General features: G+C 38.3%; 1 protein-coding gene across 4 annotated transcripts in view; it reads right to left on the bottom strand.

Annotated features, from left to right (window-relative positions):
• Positions 1-294: 294 nt before the first annotated feature.
• The window catches only part of lrfn1 (leucine rich repeat and fibronectin type III domain containing 1), a 154,305-nt gene continuing 138,444 nt past the window's right edge, over positions 295-16,155 (bottom strand). For all 4 annotated transcript variants that reach the window (XM_082180009.1, XM_082180010.1, XM_082180011.1 and 1 more), the window contains 2 exons: positions 12,077-13,469; positions 295-2,020 (listed from right to left, as the gene is read on the bottom strand). In XM_082180009.1, coding sequence (XP_082036135.1) covers positions 1,150-2,020; positions 12,077-13,449 — 2,244 coding nt within the window. In that variant the 5' untranslated portion in view covers positions 13,450-13,469 and the 3' untranslated portion in view covers positions 295-1,149. The remainder of the gene's footprint in view (positions 2,021-12,076; positions 13,470-16,155) is intronic.

Here is a 16,155-nt window from a genome sequence, read left to right as displayed (position 1 = left end):
TCGTGTCCCCAATAACTCTACATTGATTTGTAATGTATGAATAATCATTCTATATATATATATATATATATATATATACATATATTTAGTTGCCTAAAATAAGTTGAAGTACTAAGATAATTAACTGAAATAAAACTACAGCTGAAATAAAAAGCTGTGAAAAATTAAATAAAATGAAAAATTAAATGAAAAAAGCAATACAATATATTTTTTAATGAAATAAAAAAAGGAAAATATAAAAATGATAGCTAATTCAAAATATTAATAACTACTATAATAATTTAAAATCAACATGTTTCTAACTTTTTTTTTAGCCTGTTTGCTTATAAAATTCAAAAATCATAACATACTAATAAGAATGTGAGATATTAATAGTGGAAGCACCACTAATAACCACATAAAAAAAAAAAAAAAATGATATAAGCAATACTGATAATGTAAAACATATGCGACCCAGGTGACATTAAATACATTACAGTGAATCACTGGTGCGAAGAACATGAAATAATTAAAATACAATTTTGTATGATTCAAAATGTTAGTACCTGAAAAAAATCTTTAGTCACCACTTTTAATGTAAAATCTAATGTAAATCCACTTGAGAACCACCGAAATAATAAATATAAACGAGCTTTCAAATGTTTGGGTTCTGTATGATTTTTTTATGCTCACCAAAGGCTGCATTTATTTGATAAAAAAATACTGTAAAAATTGTGAAATATTATTCCAACGTAAAATTACTGTTTTCTATGTGAATTTATACTAAAATGTAATTTATTTTCTGTGATTACTCCAGTCTTCAGTGTCACATGATCCTTCAGAAATCATTCTTATATGATGCTCAAGAAACATTTATGATTATTATCACTTTATCATATTGTTGTGGAAACTGATTTTTTTTCCTTTTTTTTTTTCTATGACTCTTTGATGAATTGCAAGTTCAAATGAACGGCATTTATTCGTAAATAATAAAAAAAAATCTTTACTGTCACTTTTGATCAATTTGATGCATCCTATAAATTTCTTGTGCGGACGAATCGCTCACTAGGTTTCGGAGCAGAGCTACAGTGTCGCGTATCGGACGGTGTGTTACAGCAACAACGTCAAAACGTAAAACGTGTGTGTGTGGACGTGCCGCTAACGTGTCCGTCACACCGTGCTCTCCAACATCCACTCTGTGCTGCTGAACGTGACCCTCCGGCTGCAGGGCGGCGACGCGTCAGTGTTCAGGTGAGTGGTGGATTTGTGTCGCCGGGTTCGAGCCCGGCGTGGGTAACTGTGGCTCTGGAATAGAGCATAGTCCCCGTCGAAGGAGAAGCGGTGCCGAGTCCGGGCCAGTTCGCTGGGTAGGAGTGCCATGTTGGCTAGCGGGCCCTTCCGCGGGGGTTCGGCCGGGCCTGGGCCGGATCCGGGCCCGATCAGGCACAGGGACATGGTGGAGCCCGTGAGGCTGCTGTCCGTGTGTGTGTCGTCGGAGGGCGGCCCGCACACACTGGCCCGTCGGGACGCCGGCGGCGCTTTCTCCGAGCACATCGGCGGAAGCTCCACCTTCAGCTCCTCCTGAGTCTCATCCATCTTCAGGAGAACCAGCGCCTTGCAGTCCTTCCCGCCGGGAGACTCGGGACACTCCTCGCCGTGATGCTTCGACCCGGAACGAGCCGTTCGGCTTCCGTTCGTCTGCGAATGCATGTTCACGCTCGTGTCCCCCTGCGCTTTCGCCTTCGCCCCGTCGGCGCCGCCGTACGCCTTGTATCGGATCATGAGGATGATGATGAAGACGAGCACGGACGCCACGATGATGCCGCCGATGATGATGATCATGGTCCCGCCGAGGAACTGACTGGGGACGAAGCGACAGTGACCCGCCTCCGCCGCCGTGTGGAACTGAACACACCCCACCACACGCGTGGCCGTCAGAGACGTGATGCCGTCGTCGTACACCGCTAACACACACAGCTCGTACTCTCGCCCCGCCGCCAGATCGTTGATCTTAAACGTCTTACTCGCCGAGGGAATCATCCTGCACAGAGGAAACACCACAGAGTCATTCACACACGGCAACTGAAGACTGGAGTGAGGAATAATATTACAATAATATTAATCATTATATATCTAAATATATATATATAACAATAAAAATATATAACATTATTCAAATGAATTAGTGAATTGTTGTTTTGAACCTGTTCATTTGAACAAATTACCCAAATGAACTGACTTCCTACTGCTTCATTTGAGAGAAATGAGAGATAAGATAATGCTAATAAACATATACGTTTTCTAAATATATAAAAAGTGACTAAAATATAACAAAATTACTAAAAATGAAACTAAAATTAAAACCAAACTGAAAATATAAAAATAAGCTAATTCAAATTATTAACAAAATATAAATATTAAATGAAAAAGTAAATCAAAACTTTTAAATGTTGCTTTTTCCACTTACTTAAAAATAAACAAAAATTAAAATGAAAACACTGTGTGTGTGTGAGTGTGCGTGCGAGTGTGTGTGTGAGTGTATGTGTGAGTGTGTGAGTATATGAGTGTGTGTGTGTGTGTATGTGCGTGTGTATGTGTGTGTGTGTGTGTGTCGTTTTGAACCTGTTCATTTGAAGAAACCACCTGAATGAACTGATTCACTGTAATGAATCAGACTTCCTAATGCTTCATTTGAGAGAGAGAGAGAGAGAGAGAGAGAGAGAGAGAGAGAGAGAGAGAGAACGAAATAGTCATTTTTATGTGTGCAAAACAAAGATCTCATTCATCAAACATGAGCAGAATGAATTTCTGTGTGAATCATTCATAAAACCATTATTTTGTAAATTAGATTTACAAATGATTTACTCAGAAATGGGTTCAAGAATGACACCCAATCTTACAAAAACAGCAACGGCGTGTTTTGTGACGCTAAAGCGCTAATCGCCCATCACTGCGATACTGTGATAATGTCACACCGCTGACAGATATAGTTAGTTACAACTCAACGCTGTCCATCACTTAAGATTCAACTCAACTGAAAGTGTGTATGCACGAGTCAGGCTTTTATATTTCAAAATGTTTTCCAGTTCAATGTTTGACGTGTGAAAATTAACCGGCTCACATTAACTTTGAAGACTAAAATTTCATAATTTAAAGGGGTGGTTGATTTTGATTTGACTTTTCTAACTTTAGTTAGTGTGTAATGTTGCTGTTTGAGCATAAACAACATCTGCAAAGTTACAACACTCAAAGTTCAAAGCAAAAGGGAGATATTTGCTTTTAAAGAAATCATTTTTTAAGGACTACAACAAACGGCTGGTAGAGACTACACCACCCACATTCCCCCCGGGTTAGTGACATCACTAGCCCTAACATTTACATAAACCCCGCCCCCGGGAACGCGCAGTCCACGTTGAGAAGAGGAAGAGATGTTGTAGTCGAGCACAACTGTAGTATCTGTCTTTTCACATGCAATTGAAAGTCACTCTGTTTGCATCTCACAACAGTTCCTATACGAGCAATATATAGATTATCATGACAGAATATTCTAATTGAAGATAGTTAACTACACATCAGCTGCATAAATTCATCAACTAACATTCAGAAATGTCCTGTTGCTTCTACTTGTTGTCACTTCTTCTTGAGTCTCTCCATCTTTGTCTGACTCCGTTTAAACCAGCCCGTTCTCATCCTAGGGCGTCATATATTGACGCTTTTGACATTTCGTCTACATCGAACGCACATGGCACCCTTTAGCGTCAATATGAGACGCAGATAGAAATGGGCCAGAAGGCGCCTCCTAGCGGTCTAACCCTATCCCTACACTAGACCTAAACCTACCCATAACCGAACAAAGCTCTGTGCGTCTCACATTGACACTAAAGGGTGCCATGTGCGTTCGATGTAGACGAAATGTCAAAAGCGTCAGTATTATGACGCCCAAGGATGAGAATGCGTTGGTTTAAACATAAAAGGCAGAACAGTTTCTGTCATTTTAGTGTGTGTCTGCGTGAGGTAATCAAAGCTGCTAACACACACGAGCTCTTGAAGCTCCGCCCTCTGTGCTGGGAGCAGCAGCTCATTTGCATTTAAAGGGACACACACAAAACGATGCATTTTTGCTCACCCTCAAAAAGTGACAACTTTAACATGCTGTATAAAAATATCTGTGGGGTATTTTTACATACAGCTAAAACTTCACATACACACGCTGGGGACATCAGAGACTTATTTTACATATTGTGAAAAGGGCATTATACCACCCATTTAATATTGTTTTCAGTATTATTATTACTTTTTATGAATATTCATAATCAGTAGTTTTATGTATCTGTATTATTACTTTTTATATACATTCATAATTTGTAATCATTGTATTTTGTGAATCATAATGTTGTTCGATACATGTGGGTGAGAGAGACTTAGTTAGAGACTGAAAGTATATGCAGTGTATAGTTTCCACCGAGGTATAGTATATATATTCCAATGTTAATGGAACCACATGTTTCTCTGGTAATGCAGTTGTTTTTGGTCAGCATATAAAAACTGAAGCTCTTTGTCCACGCCAGAGAGATGCTGGAATGAAGACCTTTGTTTGGTCCACTGTCTTATATAAAATGGTAATATAAATAAGAGATCTCTTGGCAAAATAATCTGTTTTCATGAAATTAATAAGCAAGATTTTTAAATCTAAGACTTGCGTCATGAGCTCTTTGTCTTTGATGATTTGGAGCTGATGCTGATGTGAGCTAGTATTCTCTCGGTTCGGGGTCAGAGTCGGGGCGAGACTTTAACAGCAACCTCGAAATGAAATGTCTAGTTGGATTTAAACATCCCTTCACCTCAGATCCCAGCAGGTCGTGCTTCTGAGCTGCTTTCTGATTGGCCGCTCTGAAACGGGACTGATAATGCGTGACACTGTCCCGGGGGTCGCGGGGTCAAAGCGCTCTGTCATCACTAGCGATGTGCTTTCAGTCTGGGGTCAGAGGTTAAGAGGTGGAGAAGATGAGATGGACATTCATTGATAAAGACCTCACTGCGCGACAGAGCGAGAAGGACAGGGGAATTATGGGTATGAAGGGAACAGTGAACTGACTATCGCTCACCTCACCATCAGATTCAAACAAAATGACTTTCATATTCCTGTTTAGAAGGTTTTATGGATGCTGGTATGAATTTAATAACTGTTAAATTAGCATTTAGTTCAGTGGTTCTCTTTACTTCAGAACCAAACATATGACCAAAATTAGTGTTAAAAAAAAATCTAACATTGACACACATTAATGTTAATACTTATTAACTAATATTTAATTAATTAAATATAGTAATTAAATAATAATTAATTATTATTCATATCAACATCAATGTCAATATAGGCCTTGTCCACTTGTTTTTTGGAAACATACTCCCAAGTGGATAAATGTTCACGTTGTAGCGTGACAAATAGTGTAGTGTGAAAAAACTACATTCTCGCCTAAAAATCTCTTAAAACTACATTCAGTGGCATAATAACAGTAGTTTTTGTAAAATTACAGCAGGTTTGCTCCTCCACCATTGACGCTCACTGTGAGAAATGTTGCCAGTGTAGATCTGGCAGAAACAAGCGGAGTGGAACAGATTGGGAAACGGTTTCCATGTGATATTAGTAGAATAAAAGGCTCTCAGCCAATCGGATTCGAGATTAGAATATTGCATTAGTAGAATAAAAGTCTCTCAGCCAATCAGATTTGAGATTGGAATACTGCATTAGTAGAATAAAAGTCTCTCAGCCAATCGGATTCGAAAACAGTTTTTTTTTGTGTGTGTATATCTATCTATCTATCTATCTATCTATCTATCTATCTATCTATCTATCTATCTATCTATCTATCTATCTATCGTGTTAATGCTTTTTATTAACTTTAACAATAATTTTTATTGAAATAATATATATTAATAATAATAACCCATGTTATCATGTTTACATTTTTGTCATAATGCTGTTGAGTTTAATTAGACACAACCTTTCGCATTTTTATTATTTTTAATTCCTAGCTGATTGAATCAGAACAGACCAGAAACTAGCCGCCCGTTGATAACCACTGATTTAGCTAAAGCCACGCTGCTCTCTCTCTCTCGTTCTGTGCAAACATCAGCTTGTCTTTTTCTCACGGTTTGCCCACTGTATTAATGTCATAGAGCCTCAGTAAACAAATGTCTCTGCTGCCTGATTCCCTGCTAATATTGAGATTCTCCTGATAAATATGTGCTCTAACAGGTGTCTCCTCGTTCTGCTGACATTCACTTAGCACGTCCACCCCGGCTAACCGCTGAAAGTAACCCACCATTTCCAGATCAGTCTGCAGGCAAAAACATCTTTCTCTATTAATGACAATTAAAAATCAGGCGTATATTCAGACGAAAAAAAAGAAAGCAAAACTTTCATAATTTGACTTTTTTTTTTCATTGTCCCATGATCCTCTAGTGACAGCTAACCAGTTCATTTAGGGATATATTCAGTAAAACGGTATGGGGAAAGAGTTCATGTATACAGGGCTTGACATTACTGTAACACAGTCACTCCTGCTGGCCATTTTGGCATGTTTTTTATTTTTAAAAGTTTTATATTTACATGCGTTCAGGTTCTGTGTTTCTTCTAGCGTCTCAGAGCAAGGGTTTCCAATAACGTGGATTTGGGAATGCATATAAAGTCTGACACACTTTGTGTTTCATAGTGAAGTGTTGCACTGTTATAATTTACATGCTTGGGGCATCTGAGCAGTTCAGTTAACAAACTCCATCTCTGCATATGTTGCGAGTTTGACTATTGTTCATTTAGGTCTATTTTTATTAGCACAAAAAAAACTGTATAAGGTAACTCGATTAATCGTCAAAATAATCGACAGATTACGTGTTTAATTTGCAATATAATTGATTAATTACTTAACAAATTGACAAAAACGACAGATTACCCGGCAAAGTGGGAAAAACAACCGACTGATCACTCGATTAATCTGCAAAATAATCGGCGGGTTACTCGATTAATCAGCAAAAAAAAAAATTACTATCAACTGATCACAGGATTATTCTGCAAGATAATCGGCTGATTACTCAACTAATCAACAAAACTACTCATTACATGATTAATCACCAAATATAATCTACCGATTACTCAATTAATTGTCAAGATATTCGACTGATTACTTGATTACCAAAATAATAGTTAGTGATAGCCCTAGACTAGTTAAAACATTTCAAAATGCACCTGCATTGTTTTGCATTTTGTGACTTTCAGTCGAATAAAAGACTATTTTTCTAGTCATATATTTAGTCACTGAAGATTTCTTAAAATATCGATTAGTCTCATTCTTGTGAACCCAATATCGTGTATCGCCTCGTCTTGTGAGAGAAGTGTATTGTCACACCCCAGTAAAATGTAATTTCCCGATAACAAAATGGTGGCCATGAAAATGCTGAGTGACTAGTAACTTTGGAAACCCACTACCCACAGTGACTGATGAACATAAAGGTTAATGTCAAGCCCTGCATGCATTTTTTTCTTCAGTCTGATTAGTTGCAGAAGTTTTTATCAGTGAGTCAACGATCAATTTGCAAACAACTCAGGCAGCAACACACGGGTAAAATCTTCGGCTTGATCTCTCCAAAATGTGGAGATAAAGATGTCTTCAGAGGAACTGGACTTTGCGAGTGCCATTTAAGAGTCAGTCAGAGGCAGTTCAAGAGACGGAAATCAATTCTCAGTTCAAATATCCACTCACTGCACTGTTTGCTTGCATGTTTTTTTCAGCTAAGAAATTGATATTTGCTTTAGAAGTGTGTAGGTCTCCTGAATCAGAATGAACTGCAGTCGGCCTGTGTTTGCTCTCGTTGGCCGTCTCGACCATGTCTGGACAATATCCTAATGTCTTCCTGACACAGATGCTGATGAAATTACATCAGTCCCCAGGCCGGCTTCTCATCAGACACTGACAAGCAATTAGAGACTCAATTAGCACATATTTTACAGAAGCGACGCAAGGTGCTGTCTTCACATTGTCTGATCGTTTAAAACTAACTGTGAATCTTATGAAAAATGGTCAAAAAATGGCCATATGTTCTGCTCATATTTTACTTTAAAATCAAAAGAAAAGAAAAAAATACTTTGCATAAATTTTTTTTATATTAATATTTAAATTTGAATATATAATATATTTTATATTCAAAAATTCATTAAAGAATTTTGACATTGTGGCATAATTTCCATGATAATTAAGCACATTTTACCCTCTCAATTTGTATTACTGTAACGCAAAAATAAAAAATTATAAAAATAATAATAATAATAAAATAAAAAAATATATAATATATTTTTTTTTACTACAGGTTAATTTTGTTTCTATATTATAATAATGAGAATGATTTTTTTATTGCATCACAATAATAAAAATGAGTTGAAAACAACCACTTCTGGGTTATTTTGCAAGCCAGCGCTGGGTAAATGTTGGACAGAAAACACCTGCTGGGTTATTTTTACCCAGCTTGTTGGGGCTTGTTGGGTTTTATACATTAACCCATTTTCTTTCTGTTTTCTGACAAAGTGCTGGGTCAGTCAACCTGATACTCAAAGTTTTCCATTTTAAATAATAAAAACGCACTTAAATAGTGCATATACCATATTTTTATTCAATGGCAAGTTAGTCTTTTACAAATCACGAAATACTCAAAAACATTTAGTAAACGTTTAGGACGTGACAGGAGCAGCCAATGGGAACCTGTGGGAAGAAAACTTCTGTTCCAGTTCATTAAATGACAATCATTTATAGTATATTAATGTTTGAATCAGAAACAGCTTTACCTCGTGCAATCTCTTCTGTCAGATATTTAAGTTTCAACCTGTCAAACGCATAGCGCGACCACAGCTGCGATGCTAGCGCTAGTAAGTGGAGCGTACGCCAACTTTATTACACATGACAGCGTTGTTTCGGCTCTGGTCATGCATTCGTTTGTCGAGAGGCGCGTCATTCGCTTTGAGTGTGGATCCGGTGTATGCTGTGTTTGTTTCTAGAAGACTAGCGTTCATAGCAGACGTTAGCTGAGACGTACAAGTAAAAAAAAAAAGGTAAAATGTGAGACCACAGACATTTTTCTCTTTGTACAGTTAAAATTTAATAGGAATGCAATGTAAAACAAACCTTAATTTCATTCAGGAAGTTTCCTCTCGGGACGTTTTCTCTCAGAACAGAACACAAGATGACCAGTATCCAGTTTAAACCGGTTTGGCACAGACTACCCAACATTGGGTTACACTGACCCAGCACTAGGTAGGTATGTGAGGGATTCATCAATTGTATTGACAGTAAAAATGAGCCAGCAGCTGAGCAACAGAAAAAAACTATCCAGCACCTGGGTAAAAAGGTTCAAAAATAACCCAATAAAATGACCCAACCCAGCACTTGGGTTAAAAAATGAATTTTGAGAAAAAGTGAGCTGGACATTGCTTGTGCGATTGACCCAGGAGCACTAGTCTAATCGAACTCACTGCCATTTTCAACACAGACGCGTCTGACCTGTTCATTATCAGTTTAATCTGGGCTTTCAACACGGACGGCGCCTGACCTTTAAACCTCATCCTGAGATATCCGCCTCATTGTTGGAGAAAATCTCCTTCTCTACTGAGAGTCTGTGGGGTTATCAATAATTCAGCTGATCTTTAAACCACCTGTTATTATGTAAATTCGCTCGGGTTACATGATACGAGTGTCACCCTTCAGATCTCTGCGGCTGATTTGATTCACAGAAGGTCTGACGTCTCTCATGACTGCGGACCAATCGCCTCCACTCACACACACACAAAAGCTGTTTAACGCTAAACGCGTCGCAATAAACCAGAGGCAATTTCACGGCTTCCTCTGAAAATTACTGTTTGCCCTTGAAAGCAGTCATCAGTAGTTGCTTGTTTCTGCCTTGTTCACATTCTGAATGTTTCCCCATTTTTATCGAAAAGGGAAAAGACATTTTAATTTGAAGCTTTGTCAGCATCTAATGATGGCCTAATGCGGCTCTGTTGTGTGTTTTGGGCACTTAGTAAGATAAAGGTGTTGTGTTTAAAAGCAGATGCATATTCTTCCAGATCATTCTAGCGTAATGCGCTTGTTGCCTGCAGTGAGGCTCTGCGAGCGGCAATAAATGTCAGAAGTGTTTTACCGCTCGCTAGCTGTGCTGCCGTCGCAGACATTAAATTCCATTATGTCGGTTCATGCGCCAAGTGCAGGTCTGCTGTCGGGGGGGGGGGGGGGGGGATACTGTACACTCACACTGAATCACTGAATCACTAAATCACTGAATCACTGAATCACTGAATCACTAAATCACTGACTCACTGAATCACTAAATCACAGAGACAGTCTATGGCATCTACAGACCTACTGGTCACAAATTTGGAATAATTACGATTTTTTCATCCATCCTTCCATCAATAATAATTCATCCATCCATAATAATTCATCCATCCATCCATCCATAATAATTCATCCATCCATAATAATTCATCCATCCATCCATCCATCCATAATAATTCATCCATCCATAATAATTCATCCATCCATCCATCCATCCATCCATAATAATCCATAATAATCCATCCATCCATCCATCCATCCATCCATAATAATTCATCCATCCATAATAATTCATCCATCCATCCATCCATCCATAATAATTCATCCATCCATAATAATTCATCCATCCATCCATCCATCCATCCATCCATCCATAATAATCCATCCATCCATCCATCCATCCATCCATAATAATTCATCCATCCATCCATCCATCCATCCATCCATCCATCCATCCATCCATACATCCATACATCCATCCATCCATACATACATACATACATACATACATACATACATACATATCTGGGCTTTTAACATTTTCCGCATATGACCTTCAAACCTTCAGGCTTCTTTCTCTACAGAGAGTCTTTGAGCTGATCTTTAAACAACCTGTTATTATGTAAATTTGCTCCAGTTCACTGACGGAGATCTGTGAACAAACTGATATTTTATCATTTAACTTAAAAATAGTTATATGATAAGAAGAACTGATAAGAATGTAAAAATTGTGTACCTTGGAATGCAATGTAAGTCGCTTTGGATAAAAGCATCTGCCAAATGCATAAATGTGAATGTGAAATGAAAAAATAGAAATTATAAAGAGAAAAATAAGTAAACAAGTTATATAGATAAATAATTATATTGTACTTTTACTATATTTTACTATAAATATAATATAAATATAACAATGATAAGAATAATATTAGGTTCTTTATTTTCAACATTTTAATTATTTGCAAGTTACATAATTCTATATTTAATATACTATATATTTGTTATAGTTGTAATAAAATAATCTTGTAATAATGATGAATACACACACACACAGTATATATCATAAAGTGGATACATATACAAATATTTATAATAATAATATTAATAGCTTTATTTTTACTTAAATTACTTAATTTTACTTCAACTGTAAATGTGATATAATTATTACACTAATAATTAATTTATTGTGTAATTTTTATAAAATATAATACATATTTAATTGTATTTAATTGTATATTATATTCATATTATAACAAACAAATTCAATGAATAGATATATTAAATTGATAGATATTATACAATATAAATATAATATAATTAAATACTGAAATGTAAATATAAAATATAATTATTATTACTATGAGGATCTTCAATAATGTTTAATAATAATGATAATAAAAAAAATACTTTTTTGTTATTATAAAAATAGTTAAAGATCTTTCTTCACATTTTTATTCAATAGGAATGATGTCATCTATGATCTGAGATCTGTTCTGTCTGTCCTTCTATGTTTCTAGCTCTATTTGATTTTGCCTGGAAAACTGGTTGAATGGGATTCAGCAGTGGCTTTTAATCCTAAATGACTTGATGGATTAGACAGCTCAATAATTGGCGTAACCTGAGGTTAAGTGCTTGAGTTAAAGGCACAATAGGGGGATCTCGGCAGCTGCCCATTTCATTAGTCACGTCTGTTTTTATGTATCGTAAAAGATGAGGTTTTATACCTGTACACCAGGGTGTCGTCAATGGTGCTGTTGTACTGGATCTGATACATTCGGATCCCGGGAATGTGGCGTTCGGAGGGCCAGTGGATCACGGCGGAGTTGGCGGTCAGGTTTTCGACCACAACCCTCTTGTTCTGCGGTTTGGTGTCGTTGCTGCCGGATTTGGTGGATGTGGTGATGTCGGAGAGTCCCGGATCCGCCTCCCTCATGTGACCCGTGTTGTTGACGAACAGCGGGAGCGGGATCATGTTGACCTCTACGGCAGCCGTAGCGATTCCTGCGGCGTTGGAGGCGACACAGTTGAAGGCGCCGCTGTCTTTAAGCGTGGTGATCAGGATATCCAGGGTGCCGTTGTCATACAGGATCGTGCGGGAATTGTTATGCACCAACTTTCCATCAGGAAAGCGCCAGTGTATAGCGGGATCGGGGTCGCCCATCGCCTTGCACTTCAGCGTGACGCCCTGGCCCTCCATGACGTAGGGTTTGGTGACCTGGTGTTTGGTGATGAGCGGCGGCTCACAGATGAACTCCTCTTCCTGAATGGACCAGAAATACTTGTCCATCAGGTGTTCTGGAGAAGCACAAGTCTCTAGATCATCCTCTCTTGTCAGGCGGCGCAACCAGAGCAACTCGCAGTTACAGTGGAGAGGGTTTCCGCCGAAACTCACGGCTAGCTTGTTGGAGCTGGACATCTTGGGATCCGACAGGACTTGCGCGTGTTGGAACAGCGTGTCCGGCGGGAGCGTCTGTAGACGGTTCGATGTCATATCCAGACGTACCAGCTTCGTGAGGAGCGTGAAGGTCCCGACGCCGATGTGGTCGATCAGATTGTGGTCCAGCGTTAACGTGTTGATGGTGGTCATCCTGGCGATCGCCTCCCACGGTAACGTCCTCAGGTTATTGTAGGACAAATCCAAGTCCTCGATGGTGGACACGAACTCGTCGAAGGACGTCAGCTCGACGTGGTGAATCTGATTATTGCCCAGGATAAGGTGTCTCAGGTTGATCAAACCCTTCAGCTGGTCGCTGTTGATGACCGTCAGCCGGTTTCCGTCCATGTGTAACGCTCTGAGGGACTTCAAGCCCACGAAGGCGTGCGGAGCGATCTGGCTGATGGTGTTGCGTGACAGCGTGAGATGCACCAGACTCGTCATGTTCATGAAGTCTTTCCTGCGGATGGCCGTGATGAAGTTGTCGGTCAGCCGGAGCTCCACGGTCTTGCGGTCGATGGACGGCGGCACGAACAGCAGTCCAGTCTTGGCACAGAGGAGCGTGAGTGTGGGTGAGATGGTCTGACAGATGCAGCGACCCGGGCAATGCTGAGCCTTCACCAGCGCGCCGAACACCAGCACATAAAACACCAGCCTCTCCATGATTCATCAGCTTCCTGGTCCTGCGGAAACACACAGAATGAAGACATCAGGACTTACACAACACACAAATGCTTGTGAGGCAGGATTGCAGGATTTAATCTTAGGCATCGGCTATTTGCACTAAGTGTGAATAGCATATTTTCTTAGCTATAGATGATATTAAACTAAGTGCAAGTAGCAATAGAGTCTATTAACACTATGTAAAAATAGCAGTATTTTCTTTGCAATCAGTGTAAATATTAGTTAGAAGCTATTCATTAGGGATGCACCAAAATGAACATTTTGGCTTATACCGATAACATTAATTCTTTTATATTTGAAAGCTGATGACCAATATATTGGCCGATAAATCTAAATCCAAATTTTTATATCATTTTTGAGAGCCTGATTGCAAAACTAAAAGTCTCACCATAAAACACAAACACACAATTTATAATGTTCTTAATATAATGTTATGTAGCCGATATGACAGGCTTAACTGTTGGACTTCACTGTATTTTCCTTTTATGAAGTGATTCCAATCATATTTCAAGCAATTCAAAACCATCAAGTTAAACAGTGCGCATCTGAAGAGTCTCAGCTGAAGGAAATAATACATTATTTATCAGCTTTAATATATCGGATATTCTTATCGTGCCACTAACGAATGAACATATATCAGATACCAATATGGTGGCCGATATATCATGCATCCCTACTATTTATACTTAGAAACAGTGTTAGATACTACTTACAGTGTGGTTGTGTTGTTGTACATTAATCAGTATGTAATAATAACAGAGTGTAAATGATTATACTTATTACAATTATTAAATGGATGCCGCCTTATTGGGACAATAAAGCACACCCTACTCCAACCCACTTTATTTCCACTTTTCGAATATTTTCGAATTCGGTAAAAGGTTGATTCGAAACTCTGGTCGATTTGCGATATTGATACTGTCAACAATCCAGCATCTTCAGTTATTTTGTCTGGATGTCAGTGGGCCGAGTTAGTGTAAATATCCTCGGCCAGCAAGGCAGATATATATCTATTTACTTACTGTAAAGAGTCACTCCGTTAATTTTATCCATGGTGAACGGATTAGATGGTCATAAATGTCTCTATATGGAAAGTGGAGGGATTGATTGATAACATCAGCTGAGAAGGAAAGTCATTTCAGAAGCGACTCAAGATACCAATTATCACTAGATAAAAATAATCTGAGAATAACCTTTTTTTTTTCTTCTTTTTTTTTTAAGAAAAACATGCGCTGGCAAGAACATGTATTAAGAAAGCAAGCATTTCATCACAAAAGCAGGAATCTGCAGTGAGGTTATTGACCCCGAGTAGGTTATTAAAAGTTTTCCTAACCTTCCGTGCGAGTCAAAGGAAAAGTAAACATCATCCAATATAAACAAGCTTCTGAAAATAAGACCAAATCCTTGAACTCTGCCATGTATTTCTTGTTATACTCTCAACAACAATTTCTTCCCCACAATACTACTTTTCACACGGACAAAATCCTCTCCAACACCTCATCATCAAGGTCCGTGGAAATTTCAGAGCGATAGCTTTGTGCGCTCCGGACCGATTCTGAGCCGAAGTAACACTCCGGAAAATTAGACGGTTGTAGGAGCGACTTAATTGTCCTATAAATTGTGGTAATAAACCTGAAGGGACGTGGAGGAATAAAACTGGCTTTGATCTACATCCATCAGGTTTTGATGTGGTTTGATGGCTCCCGTGTGCTACGACATCTTTGATCTCCATTTAGCCGTATTGATTTCTCTGCTCACAGATCTGGCTCTGCATTGAAAGGGCGGGAGAAATATATATATAAAAAAACATAAAATGTTGATTGGGAAATAACCGCAACCTCCCTGATGGACCTGCACATCTGGTGTTTGTCCATGACACTACATCCATCTCCTCTCTGCAATCTCTCCATCCTCGTCGTGTTTATCGATGCGTCCACTTAACCCGGACCTAACGGCACATTTCCCGAGCTTTCTGTCCTGTGAAACGTCAAACCATTGACACAATATTATCTGCTCTTTATTTATCTGCTGTCCTCTGCTCTGTAACTCTCCATCATTTTAAGAGCAAACTCTAGATACGAGGCCTCGTCATGCTTGACATCATATTACATATTAACGTATGATATTTTCCCGGTGCAGGTCGTAATAAAAGACATCATGTATGAAACTATGTCTAAATGAAACACTCTGTCGAGTGTAAAGAAGTCTCTTTGGCTGATTGGTTTTGTTCTCACATCTGAAAGCAACACGACACTGACTGCGATATGACAAGAGTCCTTTAGTTTTAATAGAATCTAATATATTATATTAAGTTATGAATTATATTAAATTCATAATATATTCATGATGAATTTACTGGTGATATAAAATAATGCAACACACTATTTTCACTATTAGATGGATGGATGGATGGATGGATGGATAGATAGATATACAAATATAAATTATAATACAAATAATCTCTGTATAGTTTCTAAATTAATATTCATAATTGCATGCATTCTAATTATATCAAAATGAGAAATTGTATTTCTTGCTACTCTGCTAATTCATGTGTCTGCTTTCTCTCTGCTAATGAACATGTTCATTTGGCTTAATTAGCAAATCTAATTGCAAAAGCAAATGTGTGTGTATCAGTGGCATCGATACGTGAGCTAGCGTTTCTGCGGCACCGGCGCTAATCGA

Source organism: Leuciscus leuciscus (assembly GCF_965113295.1).
Source record: "Leuciscus leuciscus genome assembly, chromosome: 9".
Lineage (NCBI taxonomy): Eukaryota > Metazoa > Chordata > Actinopteri > Cypriniformes > Leuciscidae > Leuciscus > Leuciscus leuciscus.
The sequence above is the reverse complement of the archived record's forward strand: the minus strand, read 5'-3'. Positions and strand labels throughout refer to the sequence as shown.